The sequence below is a fragment of the Eleutherodactylus coqui genome, chromosome 1, assembly GCF_035609145.1.
Source record: "Eleutherodactylus coqui strain aEleCoq1 chromosome 1, aEleCoq1.hap1, whole genome shotgun sequence".
NCBI classification, from domain to species: domain Eukaryota; kingdom Metazoa; phylum Chordata; class Amphibia; order Anura; family Eleutherodactylidae; genus Eleutherodactylus; species Eleutherodactylus coqui.
Window position 1 is genome coordinate 499,554,558 of NC_089837.1, and position 14,137 is coordinate 499,568,694.

Consider the following 14,137-nt stretch of genomic DNA (forward strand, 5'->3'; position numbering starts at 1 on the left):
GGTTTGAATAGAGATAGTTATACATTGTGGGGGAGATTTATTCTTTTCTTGGCGTAAAACATTTGCTGAAGTACTGCTTGAGGCCTTAGTCAGACGGGCGTTTTTAGCCGCGATTTGCGCATGCGTCCGGCGATTTTATAAAACCATTGCTTTGCAATGGTATCGGACACATGAGCGCTTTTTATGCGCTCGTCCGATAAATTATAGAACAGAAATCGCAGATCGCACCTATGTGCGATCTGCGATTCCTGTTCTCTTCTCTATATGCGCTCAATGGGGCCGGCGGCAGCAGCGCCGACCCCATTGAGAACATATAGAAGACAAATCATTCTTCTCTGCCACAGCTGTAACAGCTGTGACAGAGAAGAACGATGTTTGCCCATTGAATTCAATGGAGCCGGCAATACAGCTGCTCCATTGAAAGCAATGGGCTGCCGGCATGCGCGGGATGAATTGTCGGGAAGGGCTTAAATATATAAGCCCTTCCCTGCAATTCATCCTAAAATGTGTTAAAATAAAAAAAAATTGTATACTCACCTTTCCGCTGCAGCCGGAGTCCAGCCGCGGCCGCTGTCAGTTCTCCTGAACTGCTTCTCGGCACTATTCAGCCAGCGGGGCTTTAAAATCCCCGCCTGCTGAATGATCTGCCTCTGATTGGTCACAGCCCTGACCAATCAGAGGCAGGTTTCACTCACACACCCATTCATGAATTCATGAATGGGTGAGTGACTGCTGCCTCTCAGCGCTGAGCCAATCAGGGGCAGGTCTGACTCACATCCATTCATGAATTCATGAATGGGTGTGAGTGAGGCATGCCTCTGATTGGCTCAGCGCTGAGCCAATCAGGGGGCAGGTCTGACTCACACCCCCTTCACACCCACTGCAGGACGGCCGCACGGAGCTCCGGCTGCCGGGAGAAGGTGAGTACATATATATTTTTTATTTTTACACATTTTAGGATGAATTGCAGGGAAGGGCTTATATATTTAAGCCCTTCCCGACAATTCATCCCGGGCTCGCCCGCAGCGCATTGCTTTAAATGGAGCCGGCTCTATTGCCGTCTCCATTGAATGCAATGCGCTGGACAGCTCCGGCCCGTTTCTAATGAAACGCGGCTAGGAGCAGATTTTCGGGCGATTTGCGCGCGACTTGCGCGCACCGGTCACGCGATTTGCGGATGCGCATCCGTCATGCGATCCGCAAATCGCGTGAAAAAACGCCCGTGTGACTAAGGCCTGAGCAAAAGTCTTGCAATGTTTTAAGAGGTACGCCACTTAAATATTGAAGGCAACACCAGAAACTGACATAAATTATACCAGAAATCGTCGCCCGCTCCTAGCTGGCATAGATTTCTGTGTGGGCACACAGGGCAGTAGAAATGAGCCTAACATATAAAGAGCTGTGTGCCCCATCATACATTAGGCACATTAAGGGAAAATTTAGGAAGACCGGCATTCACAATGATGGTGTTAGTATAATTTCCGCTGTCACATGACTCTTCATATATTAGGCGCATCTTCACTCCTCCATGTGCCAACACAGAGTGCGGATATCATTTATGTCAACTTCTAGTGTAAATTGTACATAAATATATCCATCCAAAATGGCCATGCCCCCTCCCAGCAAGCTTCGACAATTTTTGCAAAAAAGTCAGAAGATTTTTGCACAAGTGGGACTTGTGCCAAATTTTGCCCGTTCCCTTGCCAGAATTCTGGCGTATAGTCTTTAGTAAATGTCCTTGATCATTGATGCGGATGGCGATTTTAGGTTGAATATGGATGAACCCATTGGAGGACAGAATATTAAAGAAATTGTACAGGATTATAGAAATAAGTCTGCTTTCTTCTAGAAATAGTGCCACACCTATTCGTGGTTGTGTTGGGTATTGCAGCTCATTTTCATTTTAGTAAATGAGGCTGAGCTGTAATATTGCAAACCACCTGAGGAGAGTTGTGGCGGTTCTCTTCGGGTAGACCAGTGTCAATGGTTATATACCACAGAAGACGGATGTCTGCAGGTTGCCAGTTCACAGATAAGGGTGCAATCTCTGACAGCTAACTATACCACACAATGTTGTATTCACAAATTTATCGCAATTCTCTACTGTCACCTGGTTCCACTGCGCCTTTGATGGATCCTATAACATTATAGACTCTCCTTATCTCCTTGTAGGAATGGATGTTCATCCTGACCTTCCTGGAAAAAGAAAAAAAATGTGTATCATAAGAAAAAAAAATAGTTCTGTAGCCCCACTGGTGAGTAAAGAGAAATGGATAATCTGCAAGCCCTGAAGATGTTCCTCCCAAACTTTTAGAGGTCTGTCACCCTGCAATATAGTCCCCAACTGAGGCAATACAATATCATGGGCTGTTCCTGTGTATACAATGGAGAACCCCTTTAAATATTGAAGGCATACCCAGTATGGGCTTAACCCCAAACATTATGAAAGCAAAGAAGGTGTGGTGCAGACATAGTGTTGCTCTCGTCTATGGGCCAAATGGTGGTTTTGCAACTCAATCTTGATCACATGTATTGCGCCACTGAGCTATAGAGGGTTAATGTCCCCTCCCCCTTCCCTTCCGAACAGTAAATGGAACTCAGGAGCGGGATTGGTTAAAGTGTCAGAGAGAGGCGGGCAAAAAGTTGGATAAAAGGCCTTGTATTGTTGGCTTCATGTTCTTGATCACATGGGGTTAGCGCCATTTGTTTTTTTCCTTGACAGATGTCAAAGCTGGCGGTATTGGCCACGGAGGGCAATTTAACCTACATGCACGCTGTCCAATGAGCAGCAGGTGATCATAGTAGGTGATCATAGTATTGTGTACAGAACTTTCCAAGACGTTTCTGAATGATCTATGTCTGTCTTGTGCCTAGTTGTTTTCAGTGTCTTCTATGTGAGTGAATATGATGTGTATTGCATAGCTGCAGCACTAAATGGATTACCGTGTGGGTTATGTCTGGAAATGTATCTTTTTGTATGTCAAGTGACCTTGTTTTATATATATGTTTGCAAGGTGCATGAGTAAGGTCTTTTCCATCAGCCATCTGCTTCGGATACTCAAGTCAGGAGCCTGTCTGTACATAGACACCTATAGTCCGTGTGTGGGGAAGAAGGAGGAAGCTGAGATAATGGCATATGTGTGTCTTGGGTCCCTTCTACCCAAACCCTGTCTCTAAAGAGTGAGAGACGAGCCGCAAGTCAGCGAGACCCCACCCTGCAGTGCTGAGTGCATGTTCTCCCACGTGAGTGTGAACCAGTAGAGAGTTGGACAGTGCAAGATGAAGAGTGGCCGGGAACAGAGATCCACAGATAACTGGGCCTGTGAAATCCCTCTTTTCTCCCGTGATTCCTCCCTGTCATACCACGAGTCCTCCTGCACCAGTGTCTTGGCGAGGAATGTAAATTGTATGGACTGTTTTCCAAGTTTATTCAAGTTATTTTGCAAGTAAACGGCTCTACCACCCATTCCCAGTTCTTCCTTTAAGGATCAATTCTGTGTGCGTGGACTCTTTATTACATCATCTGGAATTCACTGCAGAGGAGGGAACGGTGGCGTCACCCGTGACAAGAAACTAAGGTAAACTACAGTTGGGTTAACCTCCCTTTTAATAGCCTGCCCTCGGTCCCTTGGACGTGTCCTTGGTTATCCTCCCGGTGGGAGACGGTAGAGCCATCATGACAAGGCCCAAACTCTACCCCGCTGTTTCCTAGGCTGGGGCCTGCTGCTTTAGACGTTGCAATAGTTTAAGGGCGTTACTCTGGTTGATACCCCCTCAGGGCATGTGTTATCATCATGCTGGTTATTATTGACAGTTTATATGTTGAAGAAAAAGCTGTGGCCACCCTCTTTCTATTCACATATGGTGCCTGGAGTATTTATTTCATTGGATTCTGGTGATTCATCTGCAGAAAAAAACATCAATGGTAGATTGGCGAGGGGGTGCTGTCTGGGATTCCTGCTGATCTGCTGTTTGCCAGTCTGATTCACTAGGCTGATATCTGCAGGAAGCAGACAGCTCTGTTCCCACTGCAGTGGCCAGGGCTGGTATTGCAGGCAAAGTTACCATTGAAGTGAATAGGTACTTGGCGTGCAATACCAAGTCTAATCACTACGTTGGGAATGGAGCTGTCTGTTTTCTCTAGAAATTAGCTTAGTGCACAAACCCATAAGCCCAGCATACTGCTCATCAGATGGAAAGCCAGACGTTGGAACTCTAAAGGCTCATTAAGACACAACGATTATCGCTCAAAATTTGCTTAAAATAATCAATGTGTCTAAACGTGCCCATCTTTCAGTTTTTTGCCGAACGATGATTTTCAGTTCTGCTTGAAAACCATCATTCAGCAGAACAGCTGAGAAGCAGGACCACACGCTGTGCTCTGCCCGCGGAGAGCTGATTACAGCTGATAACATTGTTTCAGCTGTTCTCAGCTGTCAGCCCCGCTGGCAGATCAAGGTGAAAGTAATCAGGAAACAGCAAGAGGTCCGTTTCCTGATTACAACTCCTGGCGGCTCAAAAGCTGCTACTTGGTACTAGTGATCATCTTTGCAGTGTAAATGCACCTTAAGTCTATCCTAAGAATAGGCCATCTATAGTTTACTAACTGGACAACTTTTTTAAAGGGATCTTTGAATCTGTGCAGTCTAGAATAAAACTGAAATATCAGACCCAACCCATTACCAGGCCAGTTGTAAAAGAGTAGAGGTGTGTGAATGTGTCTGGCATTAATAAATGCTGCATATGTCTGTGTGTGTGCGCCCCTTGAAGAGTTTATCCAGGGAAGGGGAAATACTCGACCCAGTCTGGTCCAATGTTGCTGAATCTCCTTTTCAGGCCCAATTCCAACCCTGGGTCACATGGTATAGAGCTCCCTCCACCTTCCCAGGATGACGAGGTTATTGCAGGGGGGTTAGTTTAATTATTGAACTGAGCTAAATAACTTCTCTGTTATGGCTGATGCACAGATCGATAAAGGGGCTGGTTAAGTTATTGAAATGAGCCTAAGAGTCAGTCCCCTGTGGTGACATCACCGACACTTGGACAGTGGAGGAAGCTCTATTCCATGTGATCTGCTGTCAGAATGTAAGAGGGGTGAGCAGTGCACCGCTATCCCTTGTACCATAGTGGCTCACAGCCGCTCCATTAATTGGCTGTTTCAGCCAAACTAAGCTCTGCCCCCCTGTCAGACAAGGTAAGGGAAAGCAAAGAGACAGTGTCGTATACTAGATTCAAATGCGTGGCAGTAGATTTTGGCGCATGGAAGCACCAAACGTGGTCAGTGATAAAGGAATAAAAAGCCTCACCCAGCGATCCCGAAGACTTGGGAACTTTCTCAGTGCACCCTATAAAAAGGACAATTAGTGCTGCGTCACAGATTGAAACAGAGTGACACAGCACAAAGAGCAGAGAGCAGAAATAGTGCAGAGACTTAGTGAAGGAATTACTTGGAGAGAGTAGTGATCACTGTATAGAGATACTGGAGACTGCCTGCTGCAAGATGATGGCGAGAGAGCCAAGCTGAGCTAAGGAAGGAGGATCATATGGCCCTGTCCCAGGTCAGGCTGATAAACAAGGACAAGGAGACTCAGAAAGGAATGGTGAGAAACATTCCTGATAGATCGTAAGTGAGGGTGGCCTCAATAAAATAAGTGTGCACAACAATCAAATGGTATTATTGTATCTTGATGCCACCAAGAAGCTAGGGGTGCGACAGGGCTTGGATGCAGGAATGCCCCTGTCACACCCCTAGCTCCCGATAGGCTGACTTCTCAAAAGGTCCAATGCAGCACAGTTGCATTAATTGTTGCCTGCCGTGGACGGTAAGGGATGTATTTTCTGTTAGCCTTACATTATTACATGTAAAAACTTCCATGTTACTAACATGGAAGTATTTACATGTAATAAAATAAGCCTAACAGGAAAAACATCCCTAACCATCCACGGCAGCTAAAATCAATGCACAGGAAGCAGCAGTGCCGTGGATCTACTGCTGAAACTGCGCAGGACAGAATGGAGAGGGTCAGTGGGGACCAGAAACAGCAGCAACGAAGGGCCGCGGAACACAACGCAGCAGCGGGAAGCACACGTAAGGCCCGAGTAGAGTAGACACTACTGAAGATTTCAAGTGGGCTGACAGTGGAGATCACGAGCAGCAGCGCCGAAGCCACGGTGAGCAAACAGCAGCAGCGGAGAGCACAGGGACGGCCATAAGACACCACGAGCGGGGAACACAGCGGCTGGGATGAAAGAGCAGGAGCGGGGATTACAGGGCTATCGTGGAGCATGGGAGCCGGGACAGGATAATGATACTGGCCTGCCAGGACCTGCAGCCGGGCCTTCTCTCCAGCCAATCAGGTTCAGGGGGTGTCACCAGCCAGTCAGTCTAGTCTCCGCCAGTACTTCTTGGTGGCGTCACGATACAATAATATCCAATCAGACTAGAGGGTAGATAGTCAATAAGCCTACTGTGGGTAATGGAGGGTATCCTAGTGACATTAAACTGCTCATGGACAGACAAAAGTCGCCTGAGGTATCAGGAGAGCTCTAAGGAGAGGTTGCAAAGGTATATAATAAATCTGCCTTCCTGTTAGCCTATATTGAACTGTTAACCTCAAAAAGGGAGGTTGAGCATTCTATTTTGTAAGCTGTATTTCTCTGAGATGGCAGCATTGTTAGTTAAGTGCTATTGATATCTTTCACTAGGTACTACTGCTCATAAAGTGTTATTTTTCATATGTTTTAGCTAACGATTAAATTCAGACCTTTGAAAGTTCAATCGCAAACTCCTTGTTGCATTATTGTTCAATTTTATTGTTGTCTTTTAAATAAATATTGTGAATTTTGGTTACTCCATCTGCTGCATCGTATCCTGAATCCACCTGCGACAAGAAGCAGGCCACAAGTGAGGTTGCCTAAACCAGTGGACCAGACTGCTTTGGGTAATTATTTTGCCTCGTTAGCTTAGTTATTAAACTCGCACATTGTCACCAGAGCTGAGTGGGGCACTTGCCCAATTTGTTTTGTGGAGGGGTTTAATAATCACTTGTTGTATCCCTTATGTAAACTGGTTTACACAAGTGAATGATAAGTTCTCATATCATCAAATAGTAACAATCTGTTTTCTCAAAGCCATGACGGTTTGTTCACACTTTGGTACACCGCCTTACATGTATTAGCAAATTACCCCAACTTCATCTATATTCAGCAACTGGTGGTCAAACACATTGATAACAAGACAGTGAGATAAGTGGTAAAAAAAAACTAACTTACTGAGTCATTTGACTTCCAGAGTAGCCAGGTCCAATGTTATATGACACATTCAGATCTCCTTTCCAAGTGTTGTTCGGGGCTGGAGCGCCCCCCATGTTACTGCAAATTATAACACAGTCATGCTATAACTTCTATCCAGTGGTCCGTTATAAAAAGCAATACAAGCCCAATCCAACAAGGAGGCACCTAGGAGCCAACATGACCTCTCCTAACCCTCCAGCTAACCAAGGTGCAATCACTGACTTATCTATATTTGGCTTCTAATGAAGGCCTTGAAATTAAAGGCTCCGATTGTTGATATGGTCACTACAGGTAGTATACATTTTTGTCGATGAACTCTGGCTAAGAGGAAGATTTAACCCTTTCCGATCCACTGTGACGTCTAGACATTCTGATTGAAGGCTGTACAGCTTCCGATGTCAGAAGACGTCCAGCAGGATATTCTTACTGTATATTACTGGCTGCTCTGTTGTTGGGGGCCTCTCCAACATGTCTAATACCACAGTACTGGCTCTAGCCAGCAGGTGGCGCCATTGTATAATGTCAGAAAGAGAAAACCCCCTAGGAAAACCTGAATTAAAAATTGGATTGTAAAGGGTTAATAAAGATTGACAATCTTTAACCAGCCCTTAGCCACAGAGGATTAAGGAAAGATAAGCCAAATTTATTAAGAGATGCATGCCTTTCAATAAGTTTATGCAAATAAGCTCTTGTGTAGGAGACAAAATCTGCTTTCTAACCACCCTTATGTCAATGCCTGAACCTTTAAGAGGCCTTACAACAGGACTGGGGATATGAGCAAAACCTGAATCTTCTCCATAAGGAAAAGTTGCTTACCAATAGGTGGCACCACAGAGACAGCCTCCTGGATGAAAGTTTATGTGCATACCCTTTTCCCAGGGAGCATCGCCTGACCTATAGGATTCTCTATTCCAAGCTGGCTCCTGTCTCCACTAGGAGAAACGTTATTCCCCTAGACTCTTAAGAGACTTTTACATGGAATGCTAGTCGGGCGCATCAGCATCTCATGGGCTACTATCGCTCCTGTGCTTTATATTTCAATGAATGGCGGCGGACCAGGATCGTTCCGGCCTGCCTGTCTCCATTCACAGTAAATAGGAGTTGCTGAAACATGGAGTGGCTCCTGTTTACACGGCCTGATAGTCACTTGGCTTTTAGTTTTGCTAAAAGCCAAGTGATTTAGGTAGATGAGCGATTTCTTGCATAGTGACCCATTGGTGGGTTCATGTACATGGGATGATCATCGCCCGAATTCGCTGTTTCCAGTAGTTTAGTAAGTTTGTACATTTTTGGCTGTCTGGGAGCCAGAAATGCAAATCTTTGTCAGGTACAGTATGAGAGCGGGTGTAGATTTGCTCTATTGTATACACTAGTTTCAGGTGCAAAGGCATAGATAGGCTAGGCGACTGCCAACAATAAGCCCGAAGACCACAATGGATCTCCGTAGACTCTACGACCATAGTAGACAAAAGGCGGATTCACCACTTGGGCTGCACAAGTGATTGTGCTATTAACGGCTTGTCTCATGGAACTAATAGGGATGGCATTACGGCACTCACCATAGTAGTTAGAGCCACTCACCGTAGTAAAATTTCCGCATCCTTATAGCCAATAGGGTGGACTGGGATTTTTGGAAGCCCTACGCCATCTTTTACATCCAACCTGAAGGTGTATTCTGTCGAAAAATCAACAATATTCTTTAATATTTCAATTCAATGATTTGGAAATCTCAAATAACAATATTTTATTCACAATAGAACATATCAGAAGGTAAAGGGAGACTGTTAGGCCTCATGTCCACGGGGAAAATCAGGCCCGCTACGGATTCTCCATGGAGAATCCGTAGCGGGTCCCTCCTGCCCCGCGGACATGAGCGCTGAAAATCAGAATTAACTCACCTCTCGCCCGCTCCGGATTTTCCCTTAGTCGCGGCTACATCTTCTTTCCGTTGCATCCGGATCTTCTTTCTTCGGCCCGGCGGATGTGCACGGCACGACGGTTGCGTGCCGCGCTTGCGCCGGCCCGAAGAAAAAAGATCCGGCCGCGACAGAGAGAAGATGAAGCCGCGAAGAAGGGAAGATCCGGAGCAGGTGAGTATATTCCGATTTTGGTCTCCCGCGGATCCGGACGGCTTCCATAGGCTTCAATAGAAACCTGCGGGAGCCATCCCCGCGGGAGAGCCGCACCTAAATGGAGCATGGTCCGGATTTTTTCATGCTCCATTTTTTTTAATTTCACTTTTATTGACCATCCGCGGGTATTTATCTACCCACGGGTGGTCAATGCATCCCTATGGGGTGCGGATCTGCATGCGGGTGATCTGCTGCGGATTTTAATTCTTATTTTGCCCGTGGACATGAGGCCTTAGGGAAAAACTCCCGTTAGTATGTCGTTCGGCGTCCAAATTAAAAATAAGTATGTCTGCAGACATGAAAAAGTCAGTATATACTCATATGTCAATTGACAGGGAGAATGAGCACACCTTCAGCCTGTGTGTACAGAAATCATCTCCGAATTGTATTGCGGACAGGAGCCCCATATATTTAAAGTGACGTGGATTCTGAGCCAAACATTACATACTTGTCATCATCATTCAGTAATTTGCCACATATTTGATCAAAGTCCATTCATAATGCCTAATATTTTCCATTCTTCAGCGGTTTTGCTATTTTATCGTAAGTGCCTACACATTTAACATATCCTAATGATTCAGCATAGTTAGTTATCAATACATTGGTCATTATTATTCTATTTAGAGACCATTTAATAGCTCTATCTCCTGACTACCCACAAGGTGCGGTTTATTATCTTGCTAATTAATTCTAAGTTATTGCAATGTCTAAAGGTCATATCTGTTAGTTGTGTATGTGACACAGACTGAATATCTTTAAAGGTAATATCACACAATACTGGGGTCCTGGATAATTTCCCCCACAGAGACATTTGTCCATTTAAAAACATAATTCATTTAGAAATTGATGGAGCCAACTAGAGATGAGCGAATATACTCGTTTCGAGTAATTACTCGATCGAGCACCGCGATTTTCAAGTACTTCCGTACTCGGTTAAAAAGATTTGGGGGGCGGGGGGGAGGCGTGACGGAGCAGGGGGTAGCAGCGGGGAACAGGGGGGAGCTCTCTCTCCCCCCCACTCCCTGCTGCAACCCCCCACTCACCCACGGCGCCCCCCGAATCTTTTCACCCAAGTGCGGAAGTACTCGAAAATCGCGGCGCTCGGGTGAAAAAGGGGCGTGTCCGAGTAGGTTCACTCATCTCTAGAGCCAACACATCTCACAAAAGTAAGGACAGGGGTAAAAAAGGTGATTTTAATGAAAAACAGCTGGATGGCCAATTTTCTACTAAGTAACATGACTGTGTATAAAAAGAGCATGTTAGAGAGGCCGAGTCTCTCAGAAGCAAAGAAGGTCAGAGGCTCGCCAATCTGTAAAAAACTGCATCTAAAAACTGGGGAACAATTTCAGAAATATGTTCAACATAAAAACCCTTTTCCCAGTCGTAGCATCAAAAAAAAATAATAATGATAATATTATTAAATATATTAATATTAAATTGGTATTGCTGAATCTGTAAAGGTCCAAGGTTTGAAAATATTGCATTATTAATACCACATGATAAATTCAAATCAGGAAAAAAAAAAAACAATCCCAGCGCTGCGCTTTTTTTGGTCACCCTGTTTCCAAGTAAAAGTTAAATATAAAGCGATGAAAGTCATATGTACCCCTAAATGCTACCAATAAAAAACTAAAGGTCACAACACAAAAAATGAGCTCTCACACAGCCCTATGGATGGAAAAATAAAGTATTGGGTCAAAAGATGGTGACAGAAAGCAGTTTTTGTTTTTTTAACAAAAAAAACAAAAAAACAACTTTTTTTTTTAAGTACATGAAGAACGGAAAAATGTTATTGCCGTTATCACACTGATCCAGAGAATAAAGGTAGCATGGCATTTTGCAGCACTGTTAGTGTAGTTAAAACACCGCCCTCCTGCAAAAAAAAAAAAAAGATGTAATCATGTTTTTTCACCACTGCGCCTCACTTAGAATAAAAAAAACTTTAAAAAAAGTTTTCTAATACATTATAGGATCCGATAAATGATACTACTTAAAAATAAGCCCTTTTTTGAAAGTGCGAATACCAGAATTGCAGAATGTGACTTGGACACAGGCACATCAATGAACCTAGGTCATGAAAGGGTTAAAGTAATGTAGGGCAATCATATGGGAGCGTTTGTCTAAATGTTCTTATGCCCCTACGATAATAGATGAAGTTGAAAGTCATGTTAAGCCAAGCTCTCAGCAATAAAGGACACCAAGGATCACCAAAGTAAGCACTACTGCATGGATAACGAGCAATGGACATCTTGATATGCCTCAAGTAGAGGTCACTAGATTCTTAACAGTCAAGGACCCAATGAGGGATTCAGAATCTGACAACGCATTATCGATAAATTTAAGATGATGGATCTGGAATACACGAAGGCGACCATGTTCTGTTACAAGGGGATGCCAATGACTAGTTGAGTATGGAGGATCATGCTTCTGGACACCTACCACGTTTTCCTAAAAATAAGACACCGTCCTAAATAATTTTTGCCCCCCAAAAAGGCACGGTGTCTTATTTTTTGGGGTGGGGTGGGGTGGGGACTTATACTCATTTGGTCCGCGGAGTCCCGATGCCTCACACTGCTGGTCTCCGGCGGTGATCCGGAAGTCTGCAGTGTCCTCCGCGTTGAGATATCCTCTTCTTTGTGGTGATGGGGCTTTGAATACCCCGCCTCCAGCAAAGCGAGCGCTGTGATTGGATTGAGCGCCAGCCAAACACAGCCAGCGCTCGATGAGCCAATCATAGCCAGTGATGTCATTCACCGAATGGCTGTGAATGATCGAGCGCTGGGTCTGATTGGCTGGCACTCCATCCAATCACAGGACTCACTTTGCTGGAGGTGAGGTATTCAAGGCCCCATCACCAGAAAGAAGAGGATATCTCAGTGCAGAGGATATGGCAGCTTGCCGCAGTGCCTGGGACCATCGCGAGGAACTCAGACGCCACGGGCCAGGTGAGTATTGATTTATTTATTTTTTTAACGTACTTCAGCTAGGGCTTATTTTCAGGAGAGGGCTTATATTTCAAGCCTCCTCCGAAAACCAGGGTAGGGCTTACTTTCAGCGTAGATCTTACTTTTGGGGAAAAACAGTAGCAGTAGAAGCATCTGTTATTTCCTGGAGGAGCAGCAGAGAAGTACTTGTAGGAAAAATATCTGCCTTAGCAGCTCCATTCAGAGTCTTTGATGTAAATCCATCCAATTCTTGGATGAAATAGCGCTATTTCATTCGGGAATGTGCCAGGCAGCATACTGGAAGCTCAACAGACCCTATTAGAGTCAATGGAGTCCATTCAGAACCATTCAGTCTCATCACAGGACGGATCCATTTCCGTCAGGAAATTCCATTTTCCTGCTCTTACGACGGAACAGGAAAACAGAATCCATAATTGCATGCGTGAGCCTAAATGCGCCACACGCTCTCCAGACATGCTCCTCGGTAAAGAAATAAGAAGTTAACTTATGAAAACATCTACCGAAAGCTTCACAAACGGTACATAGACACAGCTAAGAAAATAAAAAGAGCCATATCTTCAAATTTTGTCTCTCAAGATTCAGAAGTCTTTTAGGACAACCTTGAGTCTATGGGTGCAATAATGGACCTTGACGATGTTATCATAAATGTTCTACCACAGGTTCATTGGTTCATAACCTCCAGTAGACATGACCCAAGCAAAATAAAGAGGATGGATTTATCCAATTGCAAAAAGACTTCACCTAAACTGAAGAACACTTCATAGGACTTAGAATGTACCTTTTGCAGGATAACCAGGTGTCAGGGGATCTCCGGCGCCATTAAGGTTCAGGACATTACCACGTTGGACACCACCAGCTGGCAGGTTCCATCCATCAGGATAGGGCTCCACTCCCGGAGCACAGTAATCAGCCGGATCGGTATACAGGATAATCCCCTTGGCTCCTGCTTGTTCGGCATTGGAAACCTTAAAGACCAAGAATAGATTGAATTGTAGGCGGAATTTTACAGCATCTAAAGAACATGTGTCAAACGAATCTGGCCAGCGATGTCATTTTATGTGGCCCACAACAAGGTCCGGACGCAGAAGGACGGGCTCTCCAATTTACCAAGAGGACACAGCCAGAACTTGGCAGATGGTGCAGCGCCAGCACAGGGAGTGGGTGCCATCTTTCATTCTGGGCTTGGATGCAAACCTCCACACCGCTCCGCAACTCAAAGGTGATAGCACAGCTCGGACAGCCCAATCCGGGCATCCTAGCCACCCTCCAAGGTAGGAAGCTCAGTGCAGGGGGAGAAACCCCATCATAGTGCGTAGAGCTCCAAAGCCATGTTAAGGAGTGCTTACATTTAGGGTTCATACACACCGGTTTTGGTTCATGAATTACGTGGGGTTTTCATGGACCAAAACTGCATGCATTCACTGTGTATTTGGACCTTCTTGCACTTTTTTTGCACGTGTATTCACTGCATTTATATGAAGGTCCTATAGATTTCTCCTGCCTTCATGCATAAATATGCAGGGAGTGCGTATGTATCATGCCATGTATCATGCATATTTACAGCGTATTGACTACTTTTTGAATAAGTGGGAGGGTTAGGTATAAAACTCTGAAAAGTTGCAGTTTTAGTGTTTCTGGCACACAGGAGTATACATGTGCCTGTAAAATACCTCCAATGATATAACAGTGCTCATGAGGGCAGTTATCTCCTTATGGTGCTGCCTCCTTATGACTTGTGTCCAATAT

General features: G+C 44.9%; 1 protein-coding gene across 1 annotated transcript in view; it reads right to left on the reverse strand.

Moving 5' to 3' along the window:
- Positions 1 to 14,137, reverse strand: part of LOC136588101 (putative N-acetylated-alpha-linked acidic dipeptidase) — a 73,003-nt gene that overhangs the window by 25,388 nt on the left and 33,478 nt on the right. The window contains exons 6-9 of the mRNA XM_066587064.1: positions 13,170 to 13,356; positions 8,875 to 8,968; positions 7,273 to 7,371; positions 2,111 to 2,196 (exon numbers count right to left, since the gene is read on the reverse strand). Of these exons, the coding sequence (XP_066443161.1) occupies positions 2,111 to 2,196; positions 7,273 to 7,371; positions 8,875 to 8,968; positions 13,170 to 13,356 (466 nt within the window). The remainder of the gene's footprint in view (positions 1 to 2,110; positions 2,197 to 7,272; positions 7,372 to 8,874; positions 8,969 to 13,169; positions 13,357 to 14,137) is intronic.